This window comes from Pseudophryne corroboree, chromosome 2 (genome assembly GCF_028390025.1).
Source record: "Pseudophryne corroboree isolate aPseCor3 chromosome 2, aPseCor3.hap2, whole genome shotgun sequence".
Lineage (NCBI taxonomy): Eukaryota > Metazoa > Chordata > Amphibia > Anura > Myobatrachidae > Pseudophryne > Pseudophryne corroboree.
The window spans coordinates 201,089,410-201,110,338 of NC_086445.1; the positions used below are offsets into that span (position 1 = coordinate 201,089,410).

General features: G+C 42.1%; 1 protein-coding gene across 4 annotated transcripts in view; it reads right to left on the reverse strand.

Moving 5' to 3' along the window:
• HDAC7 (histone deacetylase 7) overlaps nt 1-20,929 on the reverse strand; it is a 614,661-nt gene that overhangs the window by 345,699 nt on the left and 248,033 nt on the right. For all 4 annotated transcript variants that reach the window (XM_063952225.1, XM_063952227.1, XM_063952226.1 and 1 more), the window contains one exon: nt 11,284-11,350. In XM_063952225.1, the coding sequence (XP_063808295.1) occupies nt 11,284 (1 nt within the window). In that variant the 5' untranslated portion in view covers nt 11,285-11,350. The remainder of the gene's footprint in view (nt 1-11,283; nt 11,351-20,929) is intronic.

Genomic DNA, 20,929 nt, shown 5'->3' on the forward strand with positions numbered 1-20,929 from the left:
GATTTTATTGATACTCCTGCGCCGATTAGACAAAAAAATTTCTATCAGTACAAGCACTGAGGCACCCACTTTGAGTGTCCATGGACAGTGTAACTGCATCAGTGGTTCCCATCAGCCACCATCGGTGCACCATTGCTCACGCCTTCAACACTTGCAACAGCCCATGGCCTGCTCAATGTTTTCTTCTGAAATTCCTCTATATATGGCCTGCGTGAATAGGGATCTGCGTGATCTCTGTGAAACTCCCATATCACCTCCCAGTTACTTTCCAGGAATGCCCATGGTTATGCGCTGCTAGCTCTTCTGCAAGTGACGCTGTACTCATCAGTGATCAATGGTGTGCATGCCGGGCAGGGATTTTCTGGACTTATAACACATGCGCAGTAGCAAAGAAATCACTCAACTGTGCAAACACCGGCATTGTAGCTTGCTCTGAGTCAGGCACTGTGTTACAACACGAGAGCAGGTAGTCGATGTCCCTGTTACTTGTCACATATGAAGGATGGAGGTGGACAAGCAATACTCACCTGAGTGTGACCATGCCTTTATGTTCTCTACAATAAATATTTTGCTGCAGACCGATTAGCCTTGCAGCGCTGGGGACATGGGGGGTAATTCTGAGTTGATCGCAGCAGGAACTTTGTTAGCAGTTGGCCAAAACCATGTGCACTGCAGGGGAGGCAGATATAACATGTGCAGAGAGAGTTAGATTTGGGTGTGGTGTGTTCAATCTGCAATCTAAATTGCAGTGTAAAAATAAAGCAGCCAGTATTTACCCTGCACAGAAACAAAATAAGCCACCCAAATCTAACTCTCTCTGCACATGTTATATCTGCCCCCCCCCACCCCCCCCTGCAGTGCACATGGTTTTGCCCAACTGCCAACAAAGTTCCTGCTGCGATCAACTCAGAATTACCCCCATGGCTTCCACTCCAAATAGGACACTATTCTCTGGCGGTTTGTAAGTTCTCCCTGTATTTGTGTTGATTTCTTCCCACAGTTCAAAAACATATGGTTTCTTCTGCTGAAACTGACCATAGTGTGTGCTCGTGTGGCAAAGAATTTAGACTGCAAGCTCCACTGGGCAGAGAGTGATGTAAATGATTAAACATTCTTTGTAAAGCACAGTATAATATGCCAGCAGTATAAATAACGTGTAATAGTTTACAGCAAACACTGATAAGACTGTTTCTTGTGCCAGCCATTCAGCCCAGCTCTAAACATAGTGGGAAAGAATCTAGGCTGAAAACGTTAGTACTGTACTATTTGTGTTTTGGTTTTGATCTTTTTCCTTTCAATAACAACTCCGACAAGTAACTAAACCAATGAATCAATGAAATTAAAAAGTAACCCCAGACATGTAGAGATACATTAAAATGTTTTATGTATTGCATTAGTTATTATTATTATTATTATTATTATTATTATGCTTTATTTGTATGGGATATGAGTTTCTTAAAAATGGGGGAAGCCAGGTCATATTTGAAAGATTAGGGGAAGGTACTAGAGAACAGAAGTAATTTGAGTAATAGGCGCAGGGCTGTCTTAATAGCATTGTTCCCTCATGTGCTTATCCTTTTCTTACTTTAATGATACTCGACTGCCCCAAATCCTGCAGTTTTCGGCCACCCTGATACTTATTTCAGTGTCATCTGCTGATGTAGCTATGTTTGGTTACCCTGTACTTGTCCTATATTGTCTTCATCTGTAAGTCACTGTTTTCCTATTTTGATTATTTGTTTATGTACTCTGTAATTGGGTGCTGCGGAACCCCTGTGGCACCCTGTAAATAATGGATAATAATAATAATAATAATAATAATAATAATAATAATAATAATAATAATTGTAGGCCCTGGGCAAAGCAATGCACTGGGGCCCATACCCAACTATGAACAGGAATAAATGGATAAAACAAAATCATACCTTACCACTCCTGCGGTCCAGCACAGTCTCTCCACATGCTCCAGTACAGTGAATGGCTGTCAGCACTCTCACTGGTGGATAACTCCACCATTACCTTTCACTGTCTGGCTGCAGGCTAGGAGGCAGGAAGAGAATGCTGCAGTCTGATTGGTGGATAGCTCTAGTCATCCACCAATCAGCATGCTGACAGCCATTCACTGAAGGCTGGGAGACAGGTAGATAACTGCCCGGCCACTCTGATTGAGTGTAATACACTACACTATTCTCTATCTGCCTCCCAAGAAGCTCTGGAGGCACCTGCCCAGGAGGCAAATGCCTACATATTGCCTCAGACTCAAAGGCAACTAGAATTTTGGGGCCCTGGGCAGCTGCCCAGTCATTAAGATGGCCCTGGATGGGCAATGTAGGAAAAGGTGTCAGGAGGGGGAAATGAAGGAAGTGACGGGATAGGATCAAATGGGACCTTGAGGAGGGAAGAGCACCTGACTTCAACCGCTGAGACAGAAGGGAGATAGACAAGACTACAGATTACAGGGCTCTATATTCTCATATGTCTTCTAAAGTCTTAAGGCAAGTTTCTTTTAGTAGAATTTTAAAGTGAAATTGGCTACAAAAACACACTGAAATAGTTATTTTTAGACAAAGTATTTATTTACTATTTATTAACATTTATTTATATAGTGCAAGTATATTACATAGTACTTTACAAATGGGTACAAACATAGTAGTAAAAGAAGAGAGACAAAGAGGTAAGAGGGCCCTGCTCACAAGCATACATTCTATAGCATAATAGGAGTTTAACATGAGGTTAAGGGCCTCATATTGCATATTGGTCCTGCCAGATTCCAAAGGTACAATACACAGTGCTTTCTGGACTATATGATTCCGTCACAGAATAGTTATATTATTTTGGGAGTCATAGGGCTGTTTGAATAATGCTAATATAGAATGGAAACTAGGGAGTACTCAGGTGCAGGGTTGCCATCAGAAATTGTGGGGCCCGGGAGAGACAAAAGAGACAGCCCCCCCCCCCTTCAAAATAAGATTCTGCCACACCACTCCACACCTATGTGAGGTCACATATTGTGATATTAAATATAGGCGGAGTGTTGCAGACCTACAGGTACGGTTCGCAGAGAGCTGATGCACAGTTGAAGGATTGTTTTAAAAAGTATTCACTCTGTAGCTCTCTGGTAATGGTATTAGGAGCCAGAGATGGGCCCCCCTCTCTGTAAGGGCCCGGGACACCAGTCCCCACAGTGCCCCCCTGATGGCTGCCCTGCTCAGGTATTTTCTTTGAGGGAGAACCTCTGAAATAATAAAGCAGTGGGAGACTGCTATACTCCCCATGACTAAAAGAAATAATATGTTGCCTAACTTAATGGCTGTGTCTTGATGACAGCTCTCTTGATTGCTATATATAAATACCTTTCAAGAGTGTACAGTCACAGAGTGTGGTGTCCTGCAGGGTTGTCTTAACCAGAAAGAAGCATAGACCCTCCAGTGTTGTGCTGTATAACCTGAGCACCGCTACCTCATTGGCAGTTTATGCGCAGTACGAGCATGATTAGGCAGTGTCTGCACATGCATTATGACTTTTGACTCCAATTAGTGGTTACAGATTAATGTAATTTCAAGCTTGTTATATTAATGTAAGCCACTTCACAATCCCAATAACAAGATGAAGGGGATTGTGGTAACAGGCAAAATAGTAATTTATCTCCTGTAGTCCTCTTGTTAAAAAGGAGGAAGCAGTGATTACCCCTTCATTCATCATAAAATAAGTTATCGCTGTTTCATAAATAGGCCCCTTTATTATATTTATTTTAGTTATTTATTTACAGTTTCATATATATTGCAGCATATTCCGTTGCGCTTTAATTATATCAATTATATAATAATATAAATTTAATAAATTATATGTTACTTTTCATTAAAGTTACCATTTCAATTTTGCAAGACTGGATGCTGTCACGATGGGATACTTTGGCTCTTTTTTTCTCATTGTCTAAAAGGATGATACATTATGGGGTATATTCAATTGGTGTCGAAAACTGCCGTCTGTTGAAAAGACGGCAGTTTTCGACTTTTTAAGGTCGAAACGTGATTTGACCTATTCAATGCTATTCTACAAGTCGAGGAATTCGACTTGTCGAAAAGCACGTGGATCAGCGGAATAGCTGCCAATCCACGTGCTTGTGTCGAAAACGGGGCCAAAACCGCAAGATTTTGGCCCCCCTTTCGACCATCTCAGTCCGACATAAAAAAATGTCGGACTGAGATGTGGGACCCAAGCGCAGGAGAAGGGGGGGGGGAGCCGCAGGGAGACGGGGGGACAGTCGCGGCATACAGGGGAGATCAGCACGCAGCAGGATGTCACACAGCCGTGCCGCTCACGGCCGCTTCCACCTGGCTCCAGCAAGTGAGGTCACGCTTGCTGGAGCCGGGTGGACACTGCTGTGAGGTCGGGCGGCTGTGTGACATCATGATATACAGAAGTAAAAGGGCAAAAAAGTGCGCTACCACAGCTGCTATCCGGGTAAACTAAAAAGGAGTTTCACCACACTCCAATGACGAATAGACAAACAAAAAACATATAGGATACCACTGAACCGGCGCTGTAGGGAGGTCAATTGTTTTCGTGTTCATGCAATCTCATTTCTTTGGCTCAATGTACCCAAAAGAAAGAACATAGAAGGAACATGGTGTGATACCTTCTAAAAACAAATTTAATATCACAAGTTCACATAAAAATAAAAGGTCAGTGTGTTATGACCAGTAATCTCTTGTTCTATTTAAACAACAATAGATATCTAGGCATTCTTTGGTGGACTGTATCCTGAAAGGATAGGCAATGGGTAATTACCAAATGCAGGTTGAAAACTGGCACAAACAGTTTTACTGGCGTATGGACTTCAGGCTTTCCAGCTGCAGCAGGAGAGTTCCTCTGATGTCCGTCCGCCTTCCTTCTTTGGCATAGATCGTACCACGTCCTCCTCTCACGAGTAGATCCACCGGGGTACCCACGCGTTCCGACCCTGCCTGGGTCTTTTTCAAGGTCAGCTCCCTTTGAGAATGCCACTTTTGTCTCTAAATCCAGTTTAAAAGTCCCCTCCTATCTTCTGATTGGTCCCGGCACAGCTGGTCCCTATACATAATTATCGCTATAAGTCTATGACACTCGTGTGCCAGGAGCAACCTCCCATGACATCACCCTCTAAATCTCCAATCAGTGCTGGAATTATCATGCATGGTCTGATCACATGCTCGCAAGTCACACCCCCGTATTCAGTTTCCCCCAGTTACCGTTGTATATCACAGGGTAGTTCTCGTACTCCGGTCATATGACCGGCTTTGGGTCACGTGAGATTACGTCATTGCGTTGTGACGCGGGTCACGTGATGATGCACACGTCATCCCGTCGTCTTGTAGTCTGTCCGTGATTCCAACGGGAGTCGTTACCATAGTGATGACTTGTGAGTTCGGATAGCTTATCTTGCTGCTTTCACGTCTGTTACATGTCAGCTTCAATTATTGCCATGGTTACACTGATTGATCAGCCATGAGGCTGTGTGACATCATCCTGCGGCACTACTGTAGCGCTGATCTCTGGCGGCTGTCTTCGCTGGTCTCCCCGCGCCCCCCCCCCCCCCCCCCGGTCCCTCATCTCAATTCGACTTTGAGATGAGATTTGAATAGGGGTTGTCGGATCCATTCCGACAAATGCATGTCGGAATGGATCAGACTTTAATTGAATATAACCCTATTAGATAGGGGTGGTCTTCAGTATGCCGAATGTCGGGATCCCGGCGCACAGTATACCGGCGCCGGAATACCGACACCCGGCATATCGACAGGTATTCTCCCTCGTGGGGGTCCACGACCCCCCTGGAGGGAGAATAAAAGTGTGGTGCGCATAGCGTGCCACCGTGCCCGCAGCGTGGCGAGCGCAGCGAGCCCGCAAGGGGCTCCTTTGCGCTCGCCGCGCAGTCGGTATGCGCTCGCCGCGCAGTCGGTATGCCGGCGGTCGGGCTCCCGGCGCCGGTAGGCTGGTCGCCGGGAGCCCAGCCGCCGGCATACCATACTACACCCTTAGATAGTGTTGGTACAAAAACAGACTGACTTTCCTTTCAGCTAAGTAGTTTATAGCTCCAAGTGACTTGGCAAGTAATAAAGTGCCAACATATTACACAGAGAATGATCAATTATTCACACCCGACCATAACCCAGTGGTGCTTACAGTCTGAATTCACACAACAAACACACATACTAGGAACATTTTGGCCAAAACCAATTAAGGTACTGTAGAAGCCTATATTTTATGACTTATGGAGAAAACACATGAGAACATGGATAGAACATACAAACTTCAATACAAAATAATACCCTGACTGAAACTGAACCCATGGATCTGATGTGATCCAGGAATGCTTAACACTGTGCCACTGTGCAGCCTGCCACTTTGATATAAATATGATTGCACATAGTAATTATTCTCTTTATGATGTTCTGAGTAAGTAAAGCTAATCTGTAGTAAAATATAGTTTCGTCTTAGCTCTACTTTAATATTTAAATAGATTGACTGCATTTTTGACATCAAAACTTTTAAACCAGTTTATACACCAGTTTATACAAGCAAAAATTAAAGTAAGAATAAAAACAAATATAGAACAATAGAGTTACTGGATAGGCAGATCAAGTAAGACTAAAAAAGTTCCAACAGCAACCACAAGCGGTAGAACTGAGAAATTAATATACTATATGCTAATTATAGTGAAATACCATATAGGCCCTTCACGACAATGTATGAAATCACCATATACATTGAAATATCATTAGAAATAAATTATCCAAAGAATAACATTAAATAGCTCTATAGAACTTTTGTAAAGCAATTTTTTTCTTAAGTTAAAAAATACAAAATAATGAATACAATAATAAAAAATAGACAATATACGATTACATTTAGATTATCACCTTAAATAAGATACATTTACTGTAAATATTATATATATTAACAATTAATCTGTACCAATTTTCTAATGCACAGAAATGCATATCCAATTAAATGTAAATTTGAACATTAAAGAGATCATTGAAAATCAGTAAAAACTTGCAATATAACTACAGTCAAATCTCCATTTAATTGCACATTGTGTGTAATGTGTCTTGTTATAGGTCTGAGCTGCAAGCCCAGTAATGTTTCTGATATCATTTCCCAATATTTATTCATTAAAAGCAAATTATTAAATACATTTTTTGAAACACATGTTTATAAATGACATGGAAAAGTTGGATAAAATGATCAACACAGAGTGATAATAGTTTTCAGCTCTCATGCATCCCTATGACAATCACGGATTTTTGTCACTGTAGTTGTAAAATTGTGATGAAGCTAAAGTGTACTTTTCCCACACTCACAGTGCACCAATGCTCATGCAATCCACAGCTCACGGGGATTAGACAGAAATGGATACCTCCTACAGTTGTTTAACACCTAAACAAGACATTGCTAGAACTTCCAGAGCAGGAAACTCTGGCACAAGCTCTGAGGTCCCCAAACAACAGAGGCACCCAAACACCAACTGGTCCTCCTGCCACACGGCACCTACCGCCCTCCTTCTTGTGCAGCAGCATGACTGTTGGCAGAGAGCTGTGTGTCGTTGTTGCCTGGCACTATAATAAGACTGGCAGCCATAGCTAAAATATGCCAATTGCTGGGTTTGCCAATGCCTAACCTACACAAACCTGGCTAAATGGTGGTACACTGCCCATGCTGGATACTTGCCCTAGTAACCCCACTAATCTTATTCTGATCCTGATCACTTTTATAATTAGATATAAAATCATGTGACATAGCTGTTCTGATTATCTGCTTCAGAACTGATCCAGAAATAATATGAAGTAAAAACAAAAAAAACAAACAACAGATCAATATGCAAATGTGCTTATTATCATCCAATACAGTGTATAGAGTGCAGTGATTGTTTAATAGTGCTGCAGCATCTTTATGCTTTCATTTTATTAATTATAAAATTACAATAAAACATGTCATGACATGTTGTTTTTATAAAACATTACAAAAAGGCAATAAATATAACAGACATTTTATATACGTTCTCTTGTCCTGCTCCCAATAAATATTGTAGACTACAATTACCATGATGTAATGCTTTCCTTTGGAAGTGCATATGTCACATTCTTTACTGCATCATCATCCAGCATGTGATGTCACTGAAAGCTGCATGCTATCATCTATAGCCACTGTTCTAGGTTCATGTCATGTTTCATATGCTTATTTATGCCTGTACTTACTGAAAGACCTGCTCCAATGTGGAAAATGTCCCAGAAGGGGAGGGATTATTTATTAACTTGAAATCTGTTTGGAATACGATAGCAATGGTAATAAAGAAATAAATACATTCGAGTTGTGGATTTGACACTTTGCCTGGAATATTTAAGCACTATCCAAGTATACAGTACACTGAACGTGAACATGCATTCTCAAAATAACTCCGTCCTATCCCATGCCATTATATGATACAGGCTAAGGTTAAGGTACGGTACAAGACTATTATGTGCAGATCAATCTGTTTTAATGTTGGACTGTAAAAACACAAAGATAAAAATAAACATACAAAATGATTTTACCTTTGCTGCGTCTCTTCATCGGTAAGGCAATACTGTTACCCACAATCCTCCCCTCTTTGTGAAGTGTTACCTCTGTGTGTCTATCAGAAAGCCGGATCATTCCAACCCATGTCTTGCCGCTTTGTGTTAGAATATTTTTGTAAAGCAGTTTGTGGTTTAACCTGAATGTACCTTTTTTTTGTTCTCTCACATCATGTGAGTTGTTTTTTTTTATTTTGCTGGTTTTTTTTTCTCAGTATAATTTCCATGATGGGTTTCGATATTAGCTATTACCTGTCCTTATGCCTATTTGTCTCTATTGTTTGACAAGTGGGTAAACCAAACTATGGTCTCCTGAAAAACCAGTTAACCCTTCATCTCTGAATATTTCAGTAATGTGAAGTACTCTTTGCCATCTGTGTTTCCCCCAATCTATAGTTTCAGTTTGTGTCTCGTTTGGGCATGGTGTATAATATTGAGCTATAATAGTACAGCCCTCCATTGGGGCTAAATGTATCAACATAACATATTTTTGTATTATGCCTTTATAGGTGTGTTTCTCTCAAGAGTCAAAGCATTTATTATAATCATTTACCAAAAAGTGTTACAAGCAGCCAGGCAGGATGTAAAGTGGGAGGAGCTAAAACAACCTGCTTTAAATCATAGTATTAAAATAGTAGCTGCAGCACAGAGTATTTTGTGTATGTTTACGTGTGGGAAAAGTTGAAATCAAAGTAGCTTGGTTTGAGTAGCCAACAAAAGCATTTACGGGCATAAACCATGGAGTAAACCGTAGAGAAATCACTGCTTTCTTCTGTTCCTTTATTTTCACTTGTTTTCACTATCCCCATGCACTATCCCCAGCCTGCTATGGGCTGTGTGAAGTAGCATCAATTTATCATACTGTAAACAAAAACAAAGCTTTTTTGCAGTTTATGCACCTGACATAATAATGCCGGTGTCTCCGATGGTGTTATGAACAATGACAAGACACTGGAAAGGAGGAGAGTCACCTCTTCCTGATTCCTCCCATTCCCGCTGCTGGTCCACCTCCTACCTGTCCCACTGCCCACTGACTCTAAACTGTGCTAAGGAATTAATGTCATGAAATGAAACCTTTCACCGAAACATGCGCTACTGGCAAAAGCAATATCATGTTTTCAAAGGGGGGAACATTGGGACAGATGTATTAAGCCCGGAGAAGTGATAAAGCAGTGATAAGTGCAAGTCCATAACGCACCAGCCAATCAGCTCCACTATGTAAATTGATAGCTATGCGCTGATTGGCTGGTGCGTTATCACCTTCCACTTATCACTGCTTTATCACTTCTCCAGGCTTAATACATCTGCCCCAGAGTTTGCTGTGCATTGTTCAGGGAGTCTATTTTGATAAACTGCTACTTTACGATGTTCTGGGCTCAATACAAATATCTGCAAAGGGGGCGAGTTGCCATTGCAGCTGTGTGTAAACGCCAGCACACTACTTTACAGAGGTTCTTAAATGCAGTCCTCAAGGAACCCAACGGTCCAGGTTTTAAGTATATCCATGCTTGGCCACAGGTGACTTAATTAGCACATCAGACAATTTGATTTAACCATCTTTGCTGAGCCATGGATATACCTAAAACCTGGAATGTTGGGGTGCATTGAGGACAGCGTTTGGGAACCTCTGCATGAATATATTGCTCCTGCTTCACTTGTCATATCACATAAATGGTTGGACTCTAGATTCTGTGCACACATAACCCATAGAAACTGACGGTCTCAATGAAGTTAAAATGAATCTCCTTCCTAATCATAAATGTATCACATTTTACATTATGCAGAGAAATAAACTGATTGTACAGTAGTTGCTATGGAGAGAAATGTGGAGTGTTCTTTGAATATTAAGTGTCCTATAGGGGAGATGAAAAATAAACTAATTGTTACAATGGGGTAAATGTATGAAGCAGTGATACGAGTGAAGTGAGCCAGTGGAGAAGTTGCCCATGGCAACCAATCAGCATTGAAGTAACATTTATAATTTGCATACTATAAAATTTATACAGAGCAACTGATTGGTTGCCATGGGCAGATTCTCCACTGGCTCACTTTTCCACTCTTATCACTGCTTCATACATTTACCCCTATGTCTATAAGAGAGATGTATCAAACTTTTGAGAGAGATAAAGTGGAGAAGTTGTCCAGAGCAATCAATCAGGTTCTAACTGTCATTTTATAGACTGCTAGATGAATCATAGCTACAAGCTGATTGGTTGATATGGGCGACTTCTCCACTTTATAGGGTTTGATAAATATCCCCTCTTCTGACACTATTCTCAAAGTGCAATGGCAAAGTCTTGTATCCAGTTTTGCCCCATAACAAAACATGTGCATCATATTCCATTGTCATATACTCAGCAATAACACAACAATGCACTGCTAGCATCAGCCTATAATAAAATACCATTTATGCAGCTTGGCTCTTTTCTAATTCGTATGACATTTCCAAACATGGGTATAAACTGAATTTGTTTTGAAATATCACCATCAACGCTGGAAATGTACATAACAACATTATAAAACAAGCATATTGTCCAAAGGGCTTTTGCAGAAGAAAATCTTAATTACTGTTTTTGAATAACGAATAATAAAGCATAGGAAATAAAACAATATTCAATGGTAAATATATTTCTCTGTGCTATTTAATGCTTGGTGATTCTCAGAAAGAAATGTAAATGACACTTACTGCAACACAGCACTTCACTCCATTGACGTCAGATTTATTTCATAAAATCTTCTTCAATCACATAGAGCTAAAAACAAAAAAAGAACCAGTTATTAGAACTTCAGTCGGAAGTGTCTACTCATAAATATTATATACTGTAAATAATATACAGATTGTTACAACCTGCTGTTAATAAATACATTACTGACAGCCAAAGAAATGACAGACAGGTCATTCTCGGCCAGAACATGGGAATATTTAACGGAAACATTTTGTATTATTAAATAAATTACTTTGTTGATCTTTTTACCAAAAAAGCATATGTTCAAAACATACAGTTTATTTCCTAGAATATCCTTGCCTACAGCGGTCTTGGAGAATACGCACGGGCGCATATTTTTAGCCTGGGATACTATCCATCCAAATGGCACCACAGCCTGATTGACTGGTAAATTAGAGATCATTTATCATAATCACAATTTCCTGAAAGCCTGACAGACCGTGAAAGCTGATTGCTGTGTCCATGGAGCAGCTTAGATGGTCCTTCAGTGTCTCTTGGAAATCCCATTTATTTTTAGAGAGGTCTCTGGTCCTTATTTTACCAGACATGCAAGCTGCAGTGATTGCAGCTTGGGTGGCACATGCAAAGAACGGAAACTAGGGACTGGTGTATATCCACCCTAATTATTATTAGGTAACGTTAAAGTATTTGCATAATTCAACCTTTAAAATATTCTTAAAAATTGGCATATGACGCAGCATCTGGTATATACCTTCAGGGTTGGGTATGAAATTCTCAGAATGTCGGCATGTCTCCTGTTTTTTTCTGTGTGGTACTACAATTCTCAGCATGGTAGTGCCTCTTAGATTTAAAAATATGGTATGGAGTCAAGCTCCAGTACCCCTTTACTCTGTAGTCGTGTATGTATGTACACTTGATGGTGGAGACCCTTCTGCCTGGACAAACGCCCTTCCCACCTGTCCTTAGGTGTTTTTAATTAGTATGGGTCCTTGCATTTGCTGTCTACATTTTAGAATGGGCACTATGATAGGTAATACCTTTATACATTTATATAATTTGTTAGTATTAGGGATGATAGGGACCCAGTGGATGAGGTCACTGTGACGTGGTAGGTGGGCCCACATTTTTGGCCAAAATTGTGCTAAGAACCTCAATAATACTCCATGCTAAATTGTAGAGCTTATTATAATTATTCTGATTACCAGTGTTCTTGGTGCTTAGACAGTGCATCTGCATTTTCCATTTTTTTCTGTGTGGCACTACAATGCTCTTATGTTTTAAATTAGGGTGTGCAGTCCTGCGCCTGCTCCCCCCATGACATTTTAACAATGTCAACATCATGCTTGTCAACCTTTTGCCTACATCCTTCTTCAACGGGATGCCACATATATGAGCTAGAGGAATATCTCATATTAGAAAAAAACTGTCTTATAGTTACTCGTATCTAACAGAAAGACAACATGTATATTTAAAAATGTATTTAAACACCCCCCCCCCCCCACAGATCCATAGGGGAACTACAGATGGGTCAAACTTTATCTTGACTTCTTTGCTGTGCCTAGGCACACCATGGTTTATTAACATAAGCCTTTCATCTATTGTTCTCTGTATTGTATTGCAGCTGAGAACAATACAGCAGGGGATTAAGTCTGATTGACCTGGATCAATTAATCCTATTAAAGGCCAAGATAAACGTGGTTCCATCTGTACTTTCTGGTATCTCCGGTTTGCTAATGAATGACTAATTTTAAAGTTTCTGTTGCTGTAGATATACTATACACACATTTATCTGCTTACCTGCAGCACCAGGTACCAGTGATATATTCAGTTCAAGTTGTGGTTATGTATATAACCACATGATCTGCATTTACATCTTGAAATGAATATGACACTGGCACAACAAACGCGCCCCATGTAAATCTGCCCTTAGTCAGGACAGGTCAGTAATAGTAATAATAGTAACTGTTGGTCCTAACAAGAGGCAGTGGCTGTTAAAACTGGACTACGTTGTATTTGCAAATTAACTTCATGAAGGTACCTTATACTAGCAACTGCTTTATACAAGTTTCATTCCTGCCAAATAAGACACAACTATAATAATGTAGATGTTCAGCAAACTTCCATAACCAAGATTTACAAATCAGACTAACAGGAACAGATTTCAGTGTTTGCAATCTGGTCGCATTCATGTGACATTAGGGGCCGTATGTAATGCTACATGAGTTCGGCGGCTGTATGGGATGCCGGCCGAACTGACTTTTTTAAAGGGGCAATCACTTACAGGGCATGGTTTTGCCTTGCAAGTGATTACATCTGGCCCCAGATCTAGTAGGGTGCTGTCTAAGAGGCATTTCTCAGATCTGTTAAGGCGGGTACACACTACCCGATTGTGGAATGCCAGCGATGAACCACTATATGGTTGAACGATACAGCGTTCAACGATATAGTGTGTACACACTGAATGTTATCGTTCTTCGACAGCGTTCAGTGACGTCACCGCCAGCATTCCCAAACATGCAGCTCAGCCAGACATTGACGGGTTGAGCTGCATGTCAGCTCAATATTGGTGATCGCTGAATGGTGTGCGGAAGCGCGCATCATTTATCGGTCATCAATATTACCCCCATACACACTGGACGATTTCAGCCTAAAAATAAACGATAATGACATTTATGTTGTCATCGTTTATATTTTAGGCTGAAATTGCCTAGTGTGTACCCCCTTTAGACTGTTGTAAGCTCTAGCTACTGTATATGTAGCCTGTTGTAACAGCTTTGCAATGTCATTAGAAAATGTCTACACAGGGAGCTGCTGCCCCCACATGGCCTGGCACCCTAGGCTTTAGCCTAATTAGCCTAATGGTTAATCAGCACTGATCATATGTTAATGAATACAGGGCCATAATAAGCCTTTGGGGGGCCCGGGTCCTTTTAGACACGGGGGCCCATCCCCAATTCTCCGGCCCTCCACATCTTGTCAGCATGGCCCCCACTTGTCATCCTGCCTTCTCCTTCATACTGTCATCCTGCCTGCACACAGTGCAAGTGAAGCAGTGTGCTGCGGGGTGTGTATATTAGATTGTGTATATTGACTGTTTACCAATGGTGTATATTAGATTTAAACTAATAGTTTAATAATGCCTGGGTACTGTTTATAGCTCCACCTAATTGAGAGCCAACTACTTTATAAAGTTTTCTTGCAGTAGAACAAAGACAATTTACCCTTCAAATACACATAGAAAAATAAAATCTATCATTTACCTTGTCACATGCAAGAATAGCAGCAGCCTCTGTACTACTTACACATTGGAACTCAGGAGGATTCTCTGTGGGGGAGATTCAATTGTTTTGTGCACCCAATCTCCAAAGTGACAGGAGTCGCGGGGTGCAATTCAATTGTCCCCCCCCCCCGCTAATTGCGCCCAGAGAAATTGGATTTAGCCAAGCAAATCGGCTGAGCCTGATCAAACTAATGGGTGCAATGCGGAAAGTCCAGTTTCAGCGCTCAACCGGGTCACTTTCATGTATTTCAGCTCACCACCCCCTGGGGTTGCAAGCTGAAATGCTTGCGCCTGCTCTGTTTGTGCGCCATCTGCTGGCTGCCAGTGAAAAAAATAATTGACCTCCTCCCTCTGTGTGACTTTCTGTCCAATAGTAAATGCTTCAGATAACAGACTACATACAGAGCCGGATTTAGGGGTCAGGCCGCCCCCCCAGGTATAATGATATTTGCCCCCCCCACACAATGATATCGGCCGCCGAACATCCAACATGTATACAAAACATGGTAGGACCCACTGCTATAAAAACGGGAGATTTCAGTAAAAACCATAATAACCATAGTGTCATAACCACGTATATAACAATAAAACATATCTCCCCCTGGCAATACTGCCACTTGCCCCTAAACCACCCAACATATAAATTGTGTCCAGTGTTTTAGGGAAAGATTGGTTTTAACAATTTATGTTGGGTGGTTTAGGGGCAAGTGGCAGTATTGCCAGGGGGAGATATGTTTTATTGTTATATACGTGGTTATGACACTATGGTTATTATGGTTTTTACTGAAATGGGCACTTCCATGTTGTATTACATGCCTCTGGTCACACATCAGGTTGTCTGTCACTATACATATATGTATACTAAAGAAAAAAATTTAAGTAATGTTTTAATCATTTTTCATTGCTATCTCCCGTTTTTATAGCAGTGGGTCCTAGCATGTTTTACACATATGAACATACATAGGGTATGATACTACAGGTCCTTGTTTGGGGTTTGTCACTTTTTAGTTCATTTTTAAGCACTGTTGGTTGTTTTAGCACTTTGTACCATGAGCGTGGCGCTCTCTTATCATGTTTTTTTGCACTGCAGCAGTAGTAGATGTCCAGCATTGTGTTTGTGCCAAACCTGCTGTGAGACGACCAGCGGCATGTCTATAAATGAACTCTGTTTATGTTTACCAGCGGCACCATGGCAACGTGACCGGGACCCGCAACGTCATCAGACGACGTCACTTCCGGTGGAAGTGGTCACTCCGGATGAACGGATGTCGGGCCCGGAATGGCGTGGCCATCGGGACCCAGGCATGGGGGCTTTTTAGGGGGTGAGTGCACCTATAAATTGTGTTTGTTTTGCACTGTATGTTATCCTGAAGAAGGGGTTTAGCACCCCGAAACGTTGATCCAGCATTTTATGCACTAAAGTCACTTTTGGTTTTCAAAGACTCCGAGTGCTGCCTCATTTGTTGCCTTATATATATATATATATATATATATAATGTAATATATGGGAGGAGCAGTGTATAGATATATATGGTTGGGTGCCTCCCCCAGCACCACACACAGCAGCAGCCCAGCACAAAGAAACCTTTCCCTAAAGCCCAGCAGCATATACCCTGTCCCATCCTCCTCTCACCCTCCATTACAGTGCCGGCTGTCTCCCCCCCACCCCTTCCCCAGATCACAGTGCTGGCTCTCTCTCCCCTCATTCCCAGATCACACTGCCGGCTTTCTCTCTCTACCCCACCCCCATCACACTGCCGGCTGTCTCTTCCCTTCTCCCTTGCCCGCAGCATGGTGAGCGAAGCGAGCCATGTAAGGGAACGTGGTACACTAATTGGGGTTGCTGGTCATGTTACGGAAAAAATGACACAAAAAACAGTCCAAAAATCCATGTTGACATTTTCATGTGTCGACCATTTCATGTGTCGACCATTTGTCCATGTCGACCATGTCAATGTTGACCATTAGTGGTCGACCTAATGAGTGTCAACCATTCATTCTGGAATCCTACAACTCTACATTAGGTTGGCTAACAAAGTCTAAAAAAATTGTAAATCTGGCAGCGGCACTTCATTTTCTTAAGGTGCCCATACACCTAAAGATTTATCTTCCAATCTGGCTGGTTGGAACGAAAATCTGGTAATGAATGGAAGCAAATTACATGGATGGGAGCAAATGACAGTTGACCATTTCAAATGGTCAACTGTCATTTGCTCTCATCCATCACCAGATTTTCGTTCCAACCAGCCAGATTGGAAGATAAATCTTTAGGTGTATGGGCACCTTAACTGCTTACCATAGGACGCAAATCATGTTTATGAATTCTGCAATGATGACTCAAAGTAGAACGTCTGCCACCCGGACATGCCCCGCAATCGCTGACGTCCAGGGCACCCATCAGGGGGAGACTGTGGGGACTGGTGTCCCAGGCCCTTACAGACAGGGCCGTCTTTTCGTATGGGCCCAATGAGCTCTTGCCCAAGGTCCTAAGGAGTATAAGGGCCCTAGGCTGATAGCTGAGGGTCCCCTCTTTCCAGGGGTACCAGATTTTTGAAAATCGGCCCTGGGGAACTGGAGATATCCGACTTGAAACAGTGGACCCCATCCTAGCTTGTTAATTGCTCCTCCCAGCCAGATATCTCGGGTTTTGTCTGACTTTCTCTGAGGGTACAATCCAAAAGCTGGGACTCTCCTATTTTTCAGCCTTCAAGCAGTTGGTCCCTGCTCCAGTTCCACACAGCTGGTATGCAGTTTTATATTTTCGTTGGTGAATTGCTCTGGCTTCTGATCCATAAGTCCCCTGCACCTCCTGAAAAGTGGGACTCTCTAGTTTTTTATCCCATTCAAAGCTAAGAAATATATTTTCAGGAACTTGAGATATCTGCAGTCAAGCAAGCTGCCCCCCCCCCCCCCCCCACACCGGAAAATTATGAATATTAAGCGCACTCCACTATCCACCCCTCCCCTATGTATTAAACACCCCTTACCACCCTGGAAGACATATACCAGGGCTTCTTCATTCAGCCCAATGACCCCTTCTACAGTTTAGCCCCATCTGTGCAGTAAAGGAGTAATTAGCAGAAATTACTGCTCCAGGTCCTACATGCTGAGCATAAGATAGAACACCCCCTTCTGCCCGCGGGACATCAAAGCTGCCGATGATAGCACATCCATCCTTACCACTGGAGGATGGGTAGGGGGCACAGTGCATTGTTGTGCCCAGGGGCCTACACTGCTGTTAAGATGGCCCTGCTTACAGAGAGGGTGGCCCACCCCTGGCTACTACTGCCAATACACGTAGAGCTGCACCAGTCTGTGAATCAACTGCAAAAAAAAAAAAAGAAAACCACCTAGGTGGTCTATTCCTGGTGCTAGATGGAGAGGTTCACCCCAGCAGCTAAACAACAAAGGGTTGGTCAGACCCCAAATCAGAGGTTCTCAAACTCGGTCCTCGGGGGCACACACAGTGCATGTTTTGCAGGTCTCCTCACAGAATCGCAAGTGAAATAATTAGATCCACCTGTGGACCTTTTAAAATGTGTCAGTGAGTAATTAATACACCTGTGCACCTGCTAGGTTACCTGCAAAACATGCACTGTGTGTGCCCCCGAGGACCGAGTTTGAGAACCTCTGCCCCAAATAGATAGATACAAACAAAAAATGTAGCGCTAATTGGTCTACAATGAGAATGGTCGGTCATAAAAGCAACACAATTTATTATTAAGAGCAGAAGTTGTTAAACATCATAGTGTACACTTATTTAAAAGATATATAAAAACACTGAATAAAGATTAATAGGAGTGCTACTCCCACTTGTATATGGAGATCAAAGAAGAAAGTTCAATCGACCTGTTCCGTTATTAACAGTCCCAATGTATTCCACAAAGAGGACAATGTGATGTCATACATTGTGATGTTACATATAGGTGGAGTGTGGCTGACACCCAGTTGCGGGCCGCACCCCCCTTGTGACGACACTGGGTCCGCCACACTCCACCTATATGTAACATCACAATGTATGACATCACGTAGGGGTGCGGCAGAATCTTTTTTTTTGGGTGGGAGGGGCCCTGTCAATTTTGTCAGTCCCGGGCCCCACAGTTTCTGATGGCAGCCCTTCTGACGTCACACAGAAAACAAAACATGTTTTTCCTCTAATCACCACCAATTGGTGGCATGCGTTTTTGGATGCTGAGCTATAGTTATAGTTATGAGGTTACTGTCTACGTGTCACTGCAAATGGATAAACCCACAGAGTGTAATCAACCAATTGGACACCAAAATGCTTTGTTTATATCCAGTATTTACTGTTACATTTTTGCTAAAATAAACAAGCAGACCAAAACATTTCTGTTATTGTAGCGCTTGCCTTACTCTCTGTATACAAATATCAGCACCACTTTGAAAGAACTCCAAGTCACTTGAGCATGCGATTATAAAACTAATTTAAATTTGCATATTATTTCCATTTTATACATGAAGTAATTCCGTCATTGTTTCACTTAGTTCCATTTTAAATATGATCTGACAAACCCAGATAAATTTACTGCCGTCTTACATGGGTCTTCAACCTGCGCCACTCCAGCTGCTGTGGAACTACACATCCCAGCATGCACTGCCACAGTTCTGCTATAAAGGCATGCTAAAACTGAGGCAAGGCATGCTGGGATGTGTAGTTCCACAGTAGCTGGAGGGCCTAGGTTGAAGACCCACCCATTTAACACATTAAATAAAAAAAATCTCAGCAGTAATGGCAACAAGACAAGAGTAGAAAATAAAAAATATAAGATAAATCTAGTTTCTTAAGTTTCGTTTAACGGTTTTGCAGTCATCAGTGTATTACACATTTACAAAGCAATCTGGTGATTTTTCAGGGGAATTTAGTGTGGCTTTGTCACTTGTGTCCGTGTTAAGTTATGGTAGAGGAAAGTTGGTTAGTGCTAGACACACATCTTAAAAGAAAATGCTCATGTTTCATAGTCATGTATATTTTATGTGTTGGTCAGATTATGGTTTCCCTTTTTCAGAGAATTACATAAAACACTCAGTTGGTCACCAGCTTGCATTATAGGTTAAAGCTTGCATGACATTAAAGGACCACTGAAACTACACATGAATCTAATATGGAAAGGCAACTTGTGGCATACATATAGACCGTATCAGTAATGAGGAAAGTTCACATTATACTAAACCATGGTATATTCTCTTACTAGCGAATTTACTTTCTGATTGGCTTTGTTAATGGGGAATCACATACTTAAGCCAAATGTTGATGTCTATGAAGGGAATACATTTTACTTCTCCTGGAGGAATGGAGTGACAAACCATGAGCTTTCACTGCAGATTGTAGACTATGTGCATAAATGCTCTTGCTTACTGTTACCATTATTCATACTTGCCTACTTCTAAATAGTAGTTCAGGGAGATTATAGCTGGCATTATAATGTGCTACGGAGAGGGCGTGTCACATTTTACCCAAGGAGCGTGTCTAGCTCCACCTATTGGCATATCTATTGTCATTACACAGCGGAGCTACACGCCAACATTGCAGCTACATTGCACGGCAGGGCTACACACCGACATTGCAGCTACATTACACGGCAGGGCTACACAACGACATCACAGCTACATTACACAGGAGGCTACGCAAATACATTGCAGCTACATTACACGGCGGGGCTACACAAATACATCGCAGCTACATTACACGGCGGGGCTACACAAATACATCGCAGCTACATTACACGGCGGGGCTACACAACGACATCGCAGCTACATTACACAGGAGGCAACGCAAATACATCGCAGCTACATTACACGGCGGGGCTACACAACGACATCGCAGCTACATTACACAGCGGGGCTACACACTGACATCACGGCTACATTACACAGCAGGGCTACACACCGACATTACAGATACATTAGACGGTAGGCCTACACACCGACATGACAGCTACAGTACATGGCAGGGATACATATTGACAGCACACGGCAGGGCTACACTATATATATATATATATATATATATATATAAAACACAGGCAGCTAGTATGGCAGTGTCATCAGCCCAAGGGACCCCACTCTCCTGGTCCCAGTATCCCCTCCTCCCTTAGCAGTGTCATCAGCTCCATGGACCCCACTCTCCATGTCCCTGCTGCCTCCCTCATCCAACTGTTTGTTGAGTCCCTCCCATGGTAGGGCAGGTCCTGCAGTTGCTTCTCCCTCTGAGGCTCTATCTGTGTCTGGCAGCTCAGCAGCCTCAAGCAGGAAGTGAAAGTAAACACACTTCCTGTCTAGGCTGACTCAGCTGAGCAGTGAGCATACGCAGAGGTTAGTGTGGGGTTTCCAGGTGTGTCATTGAT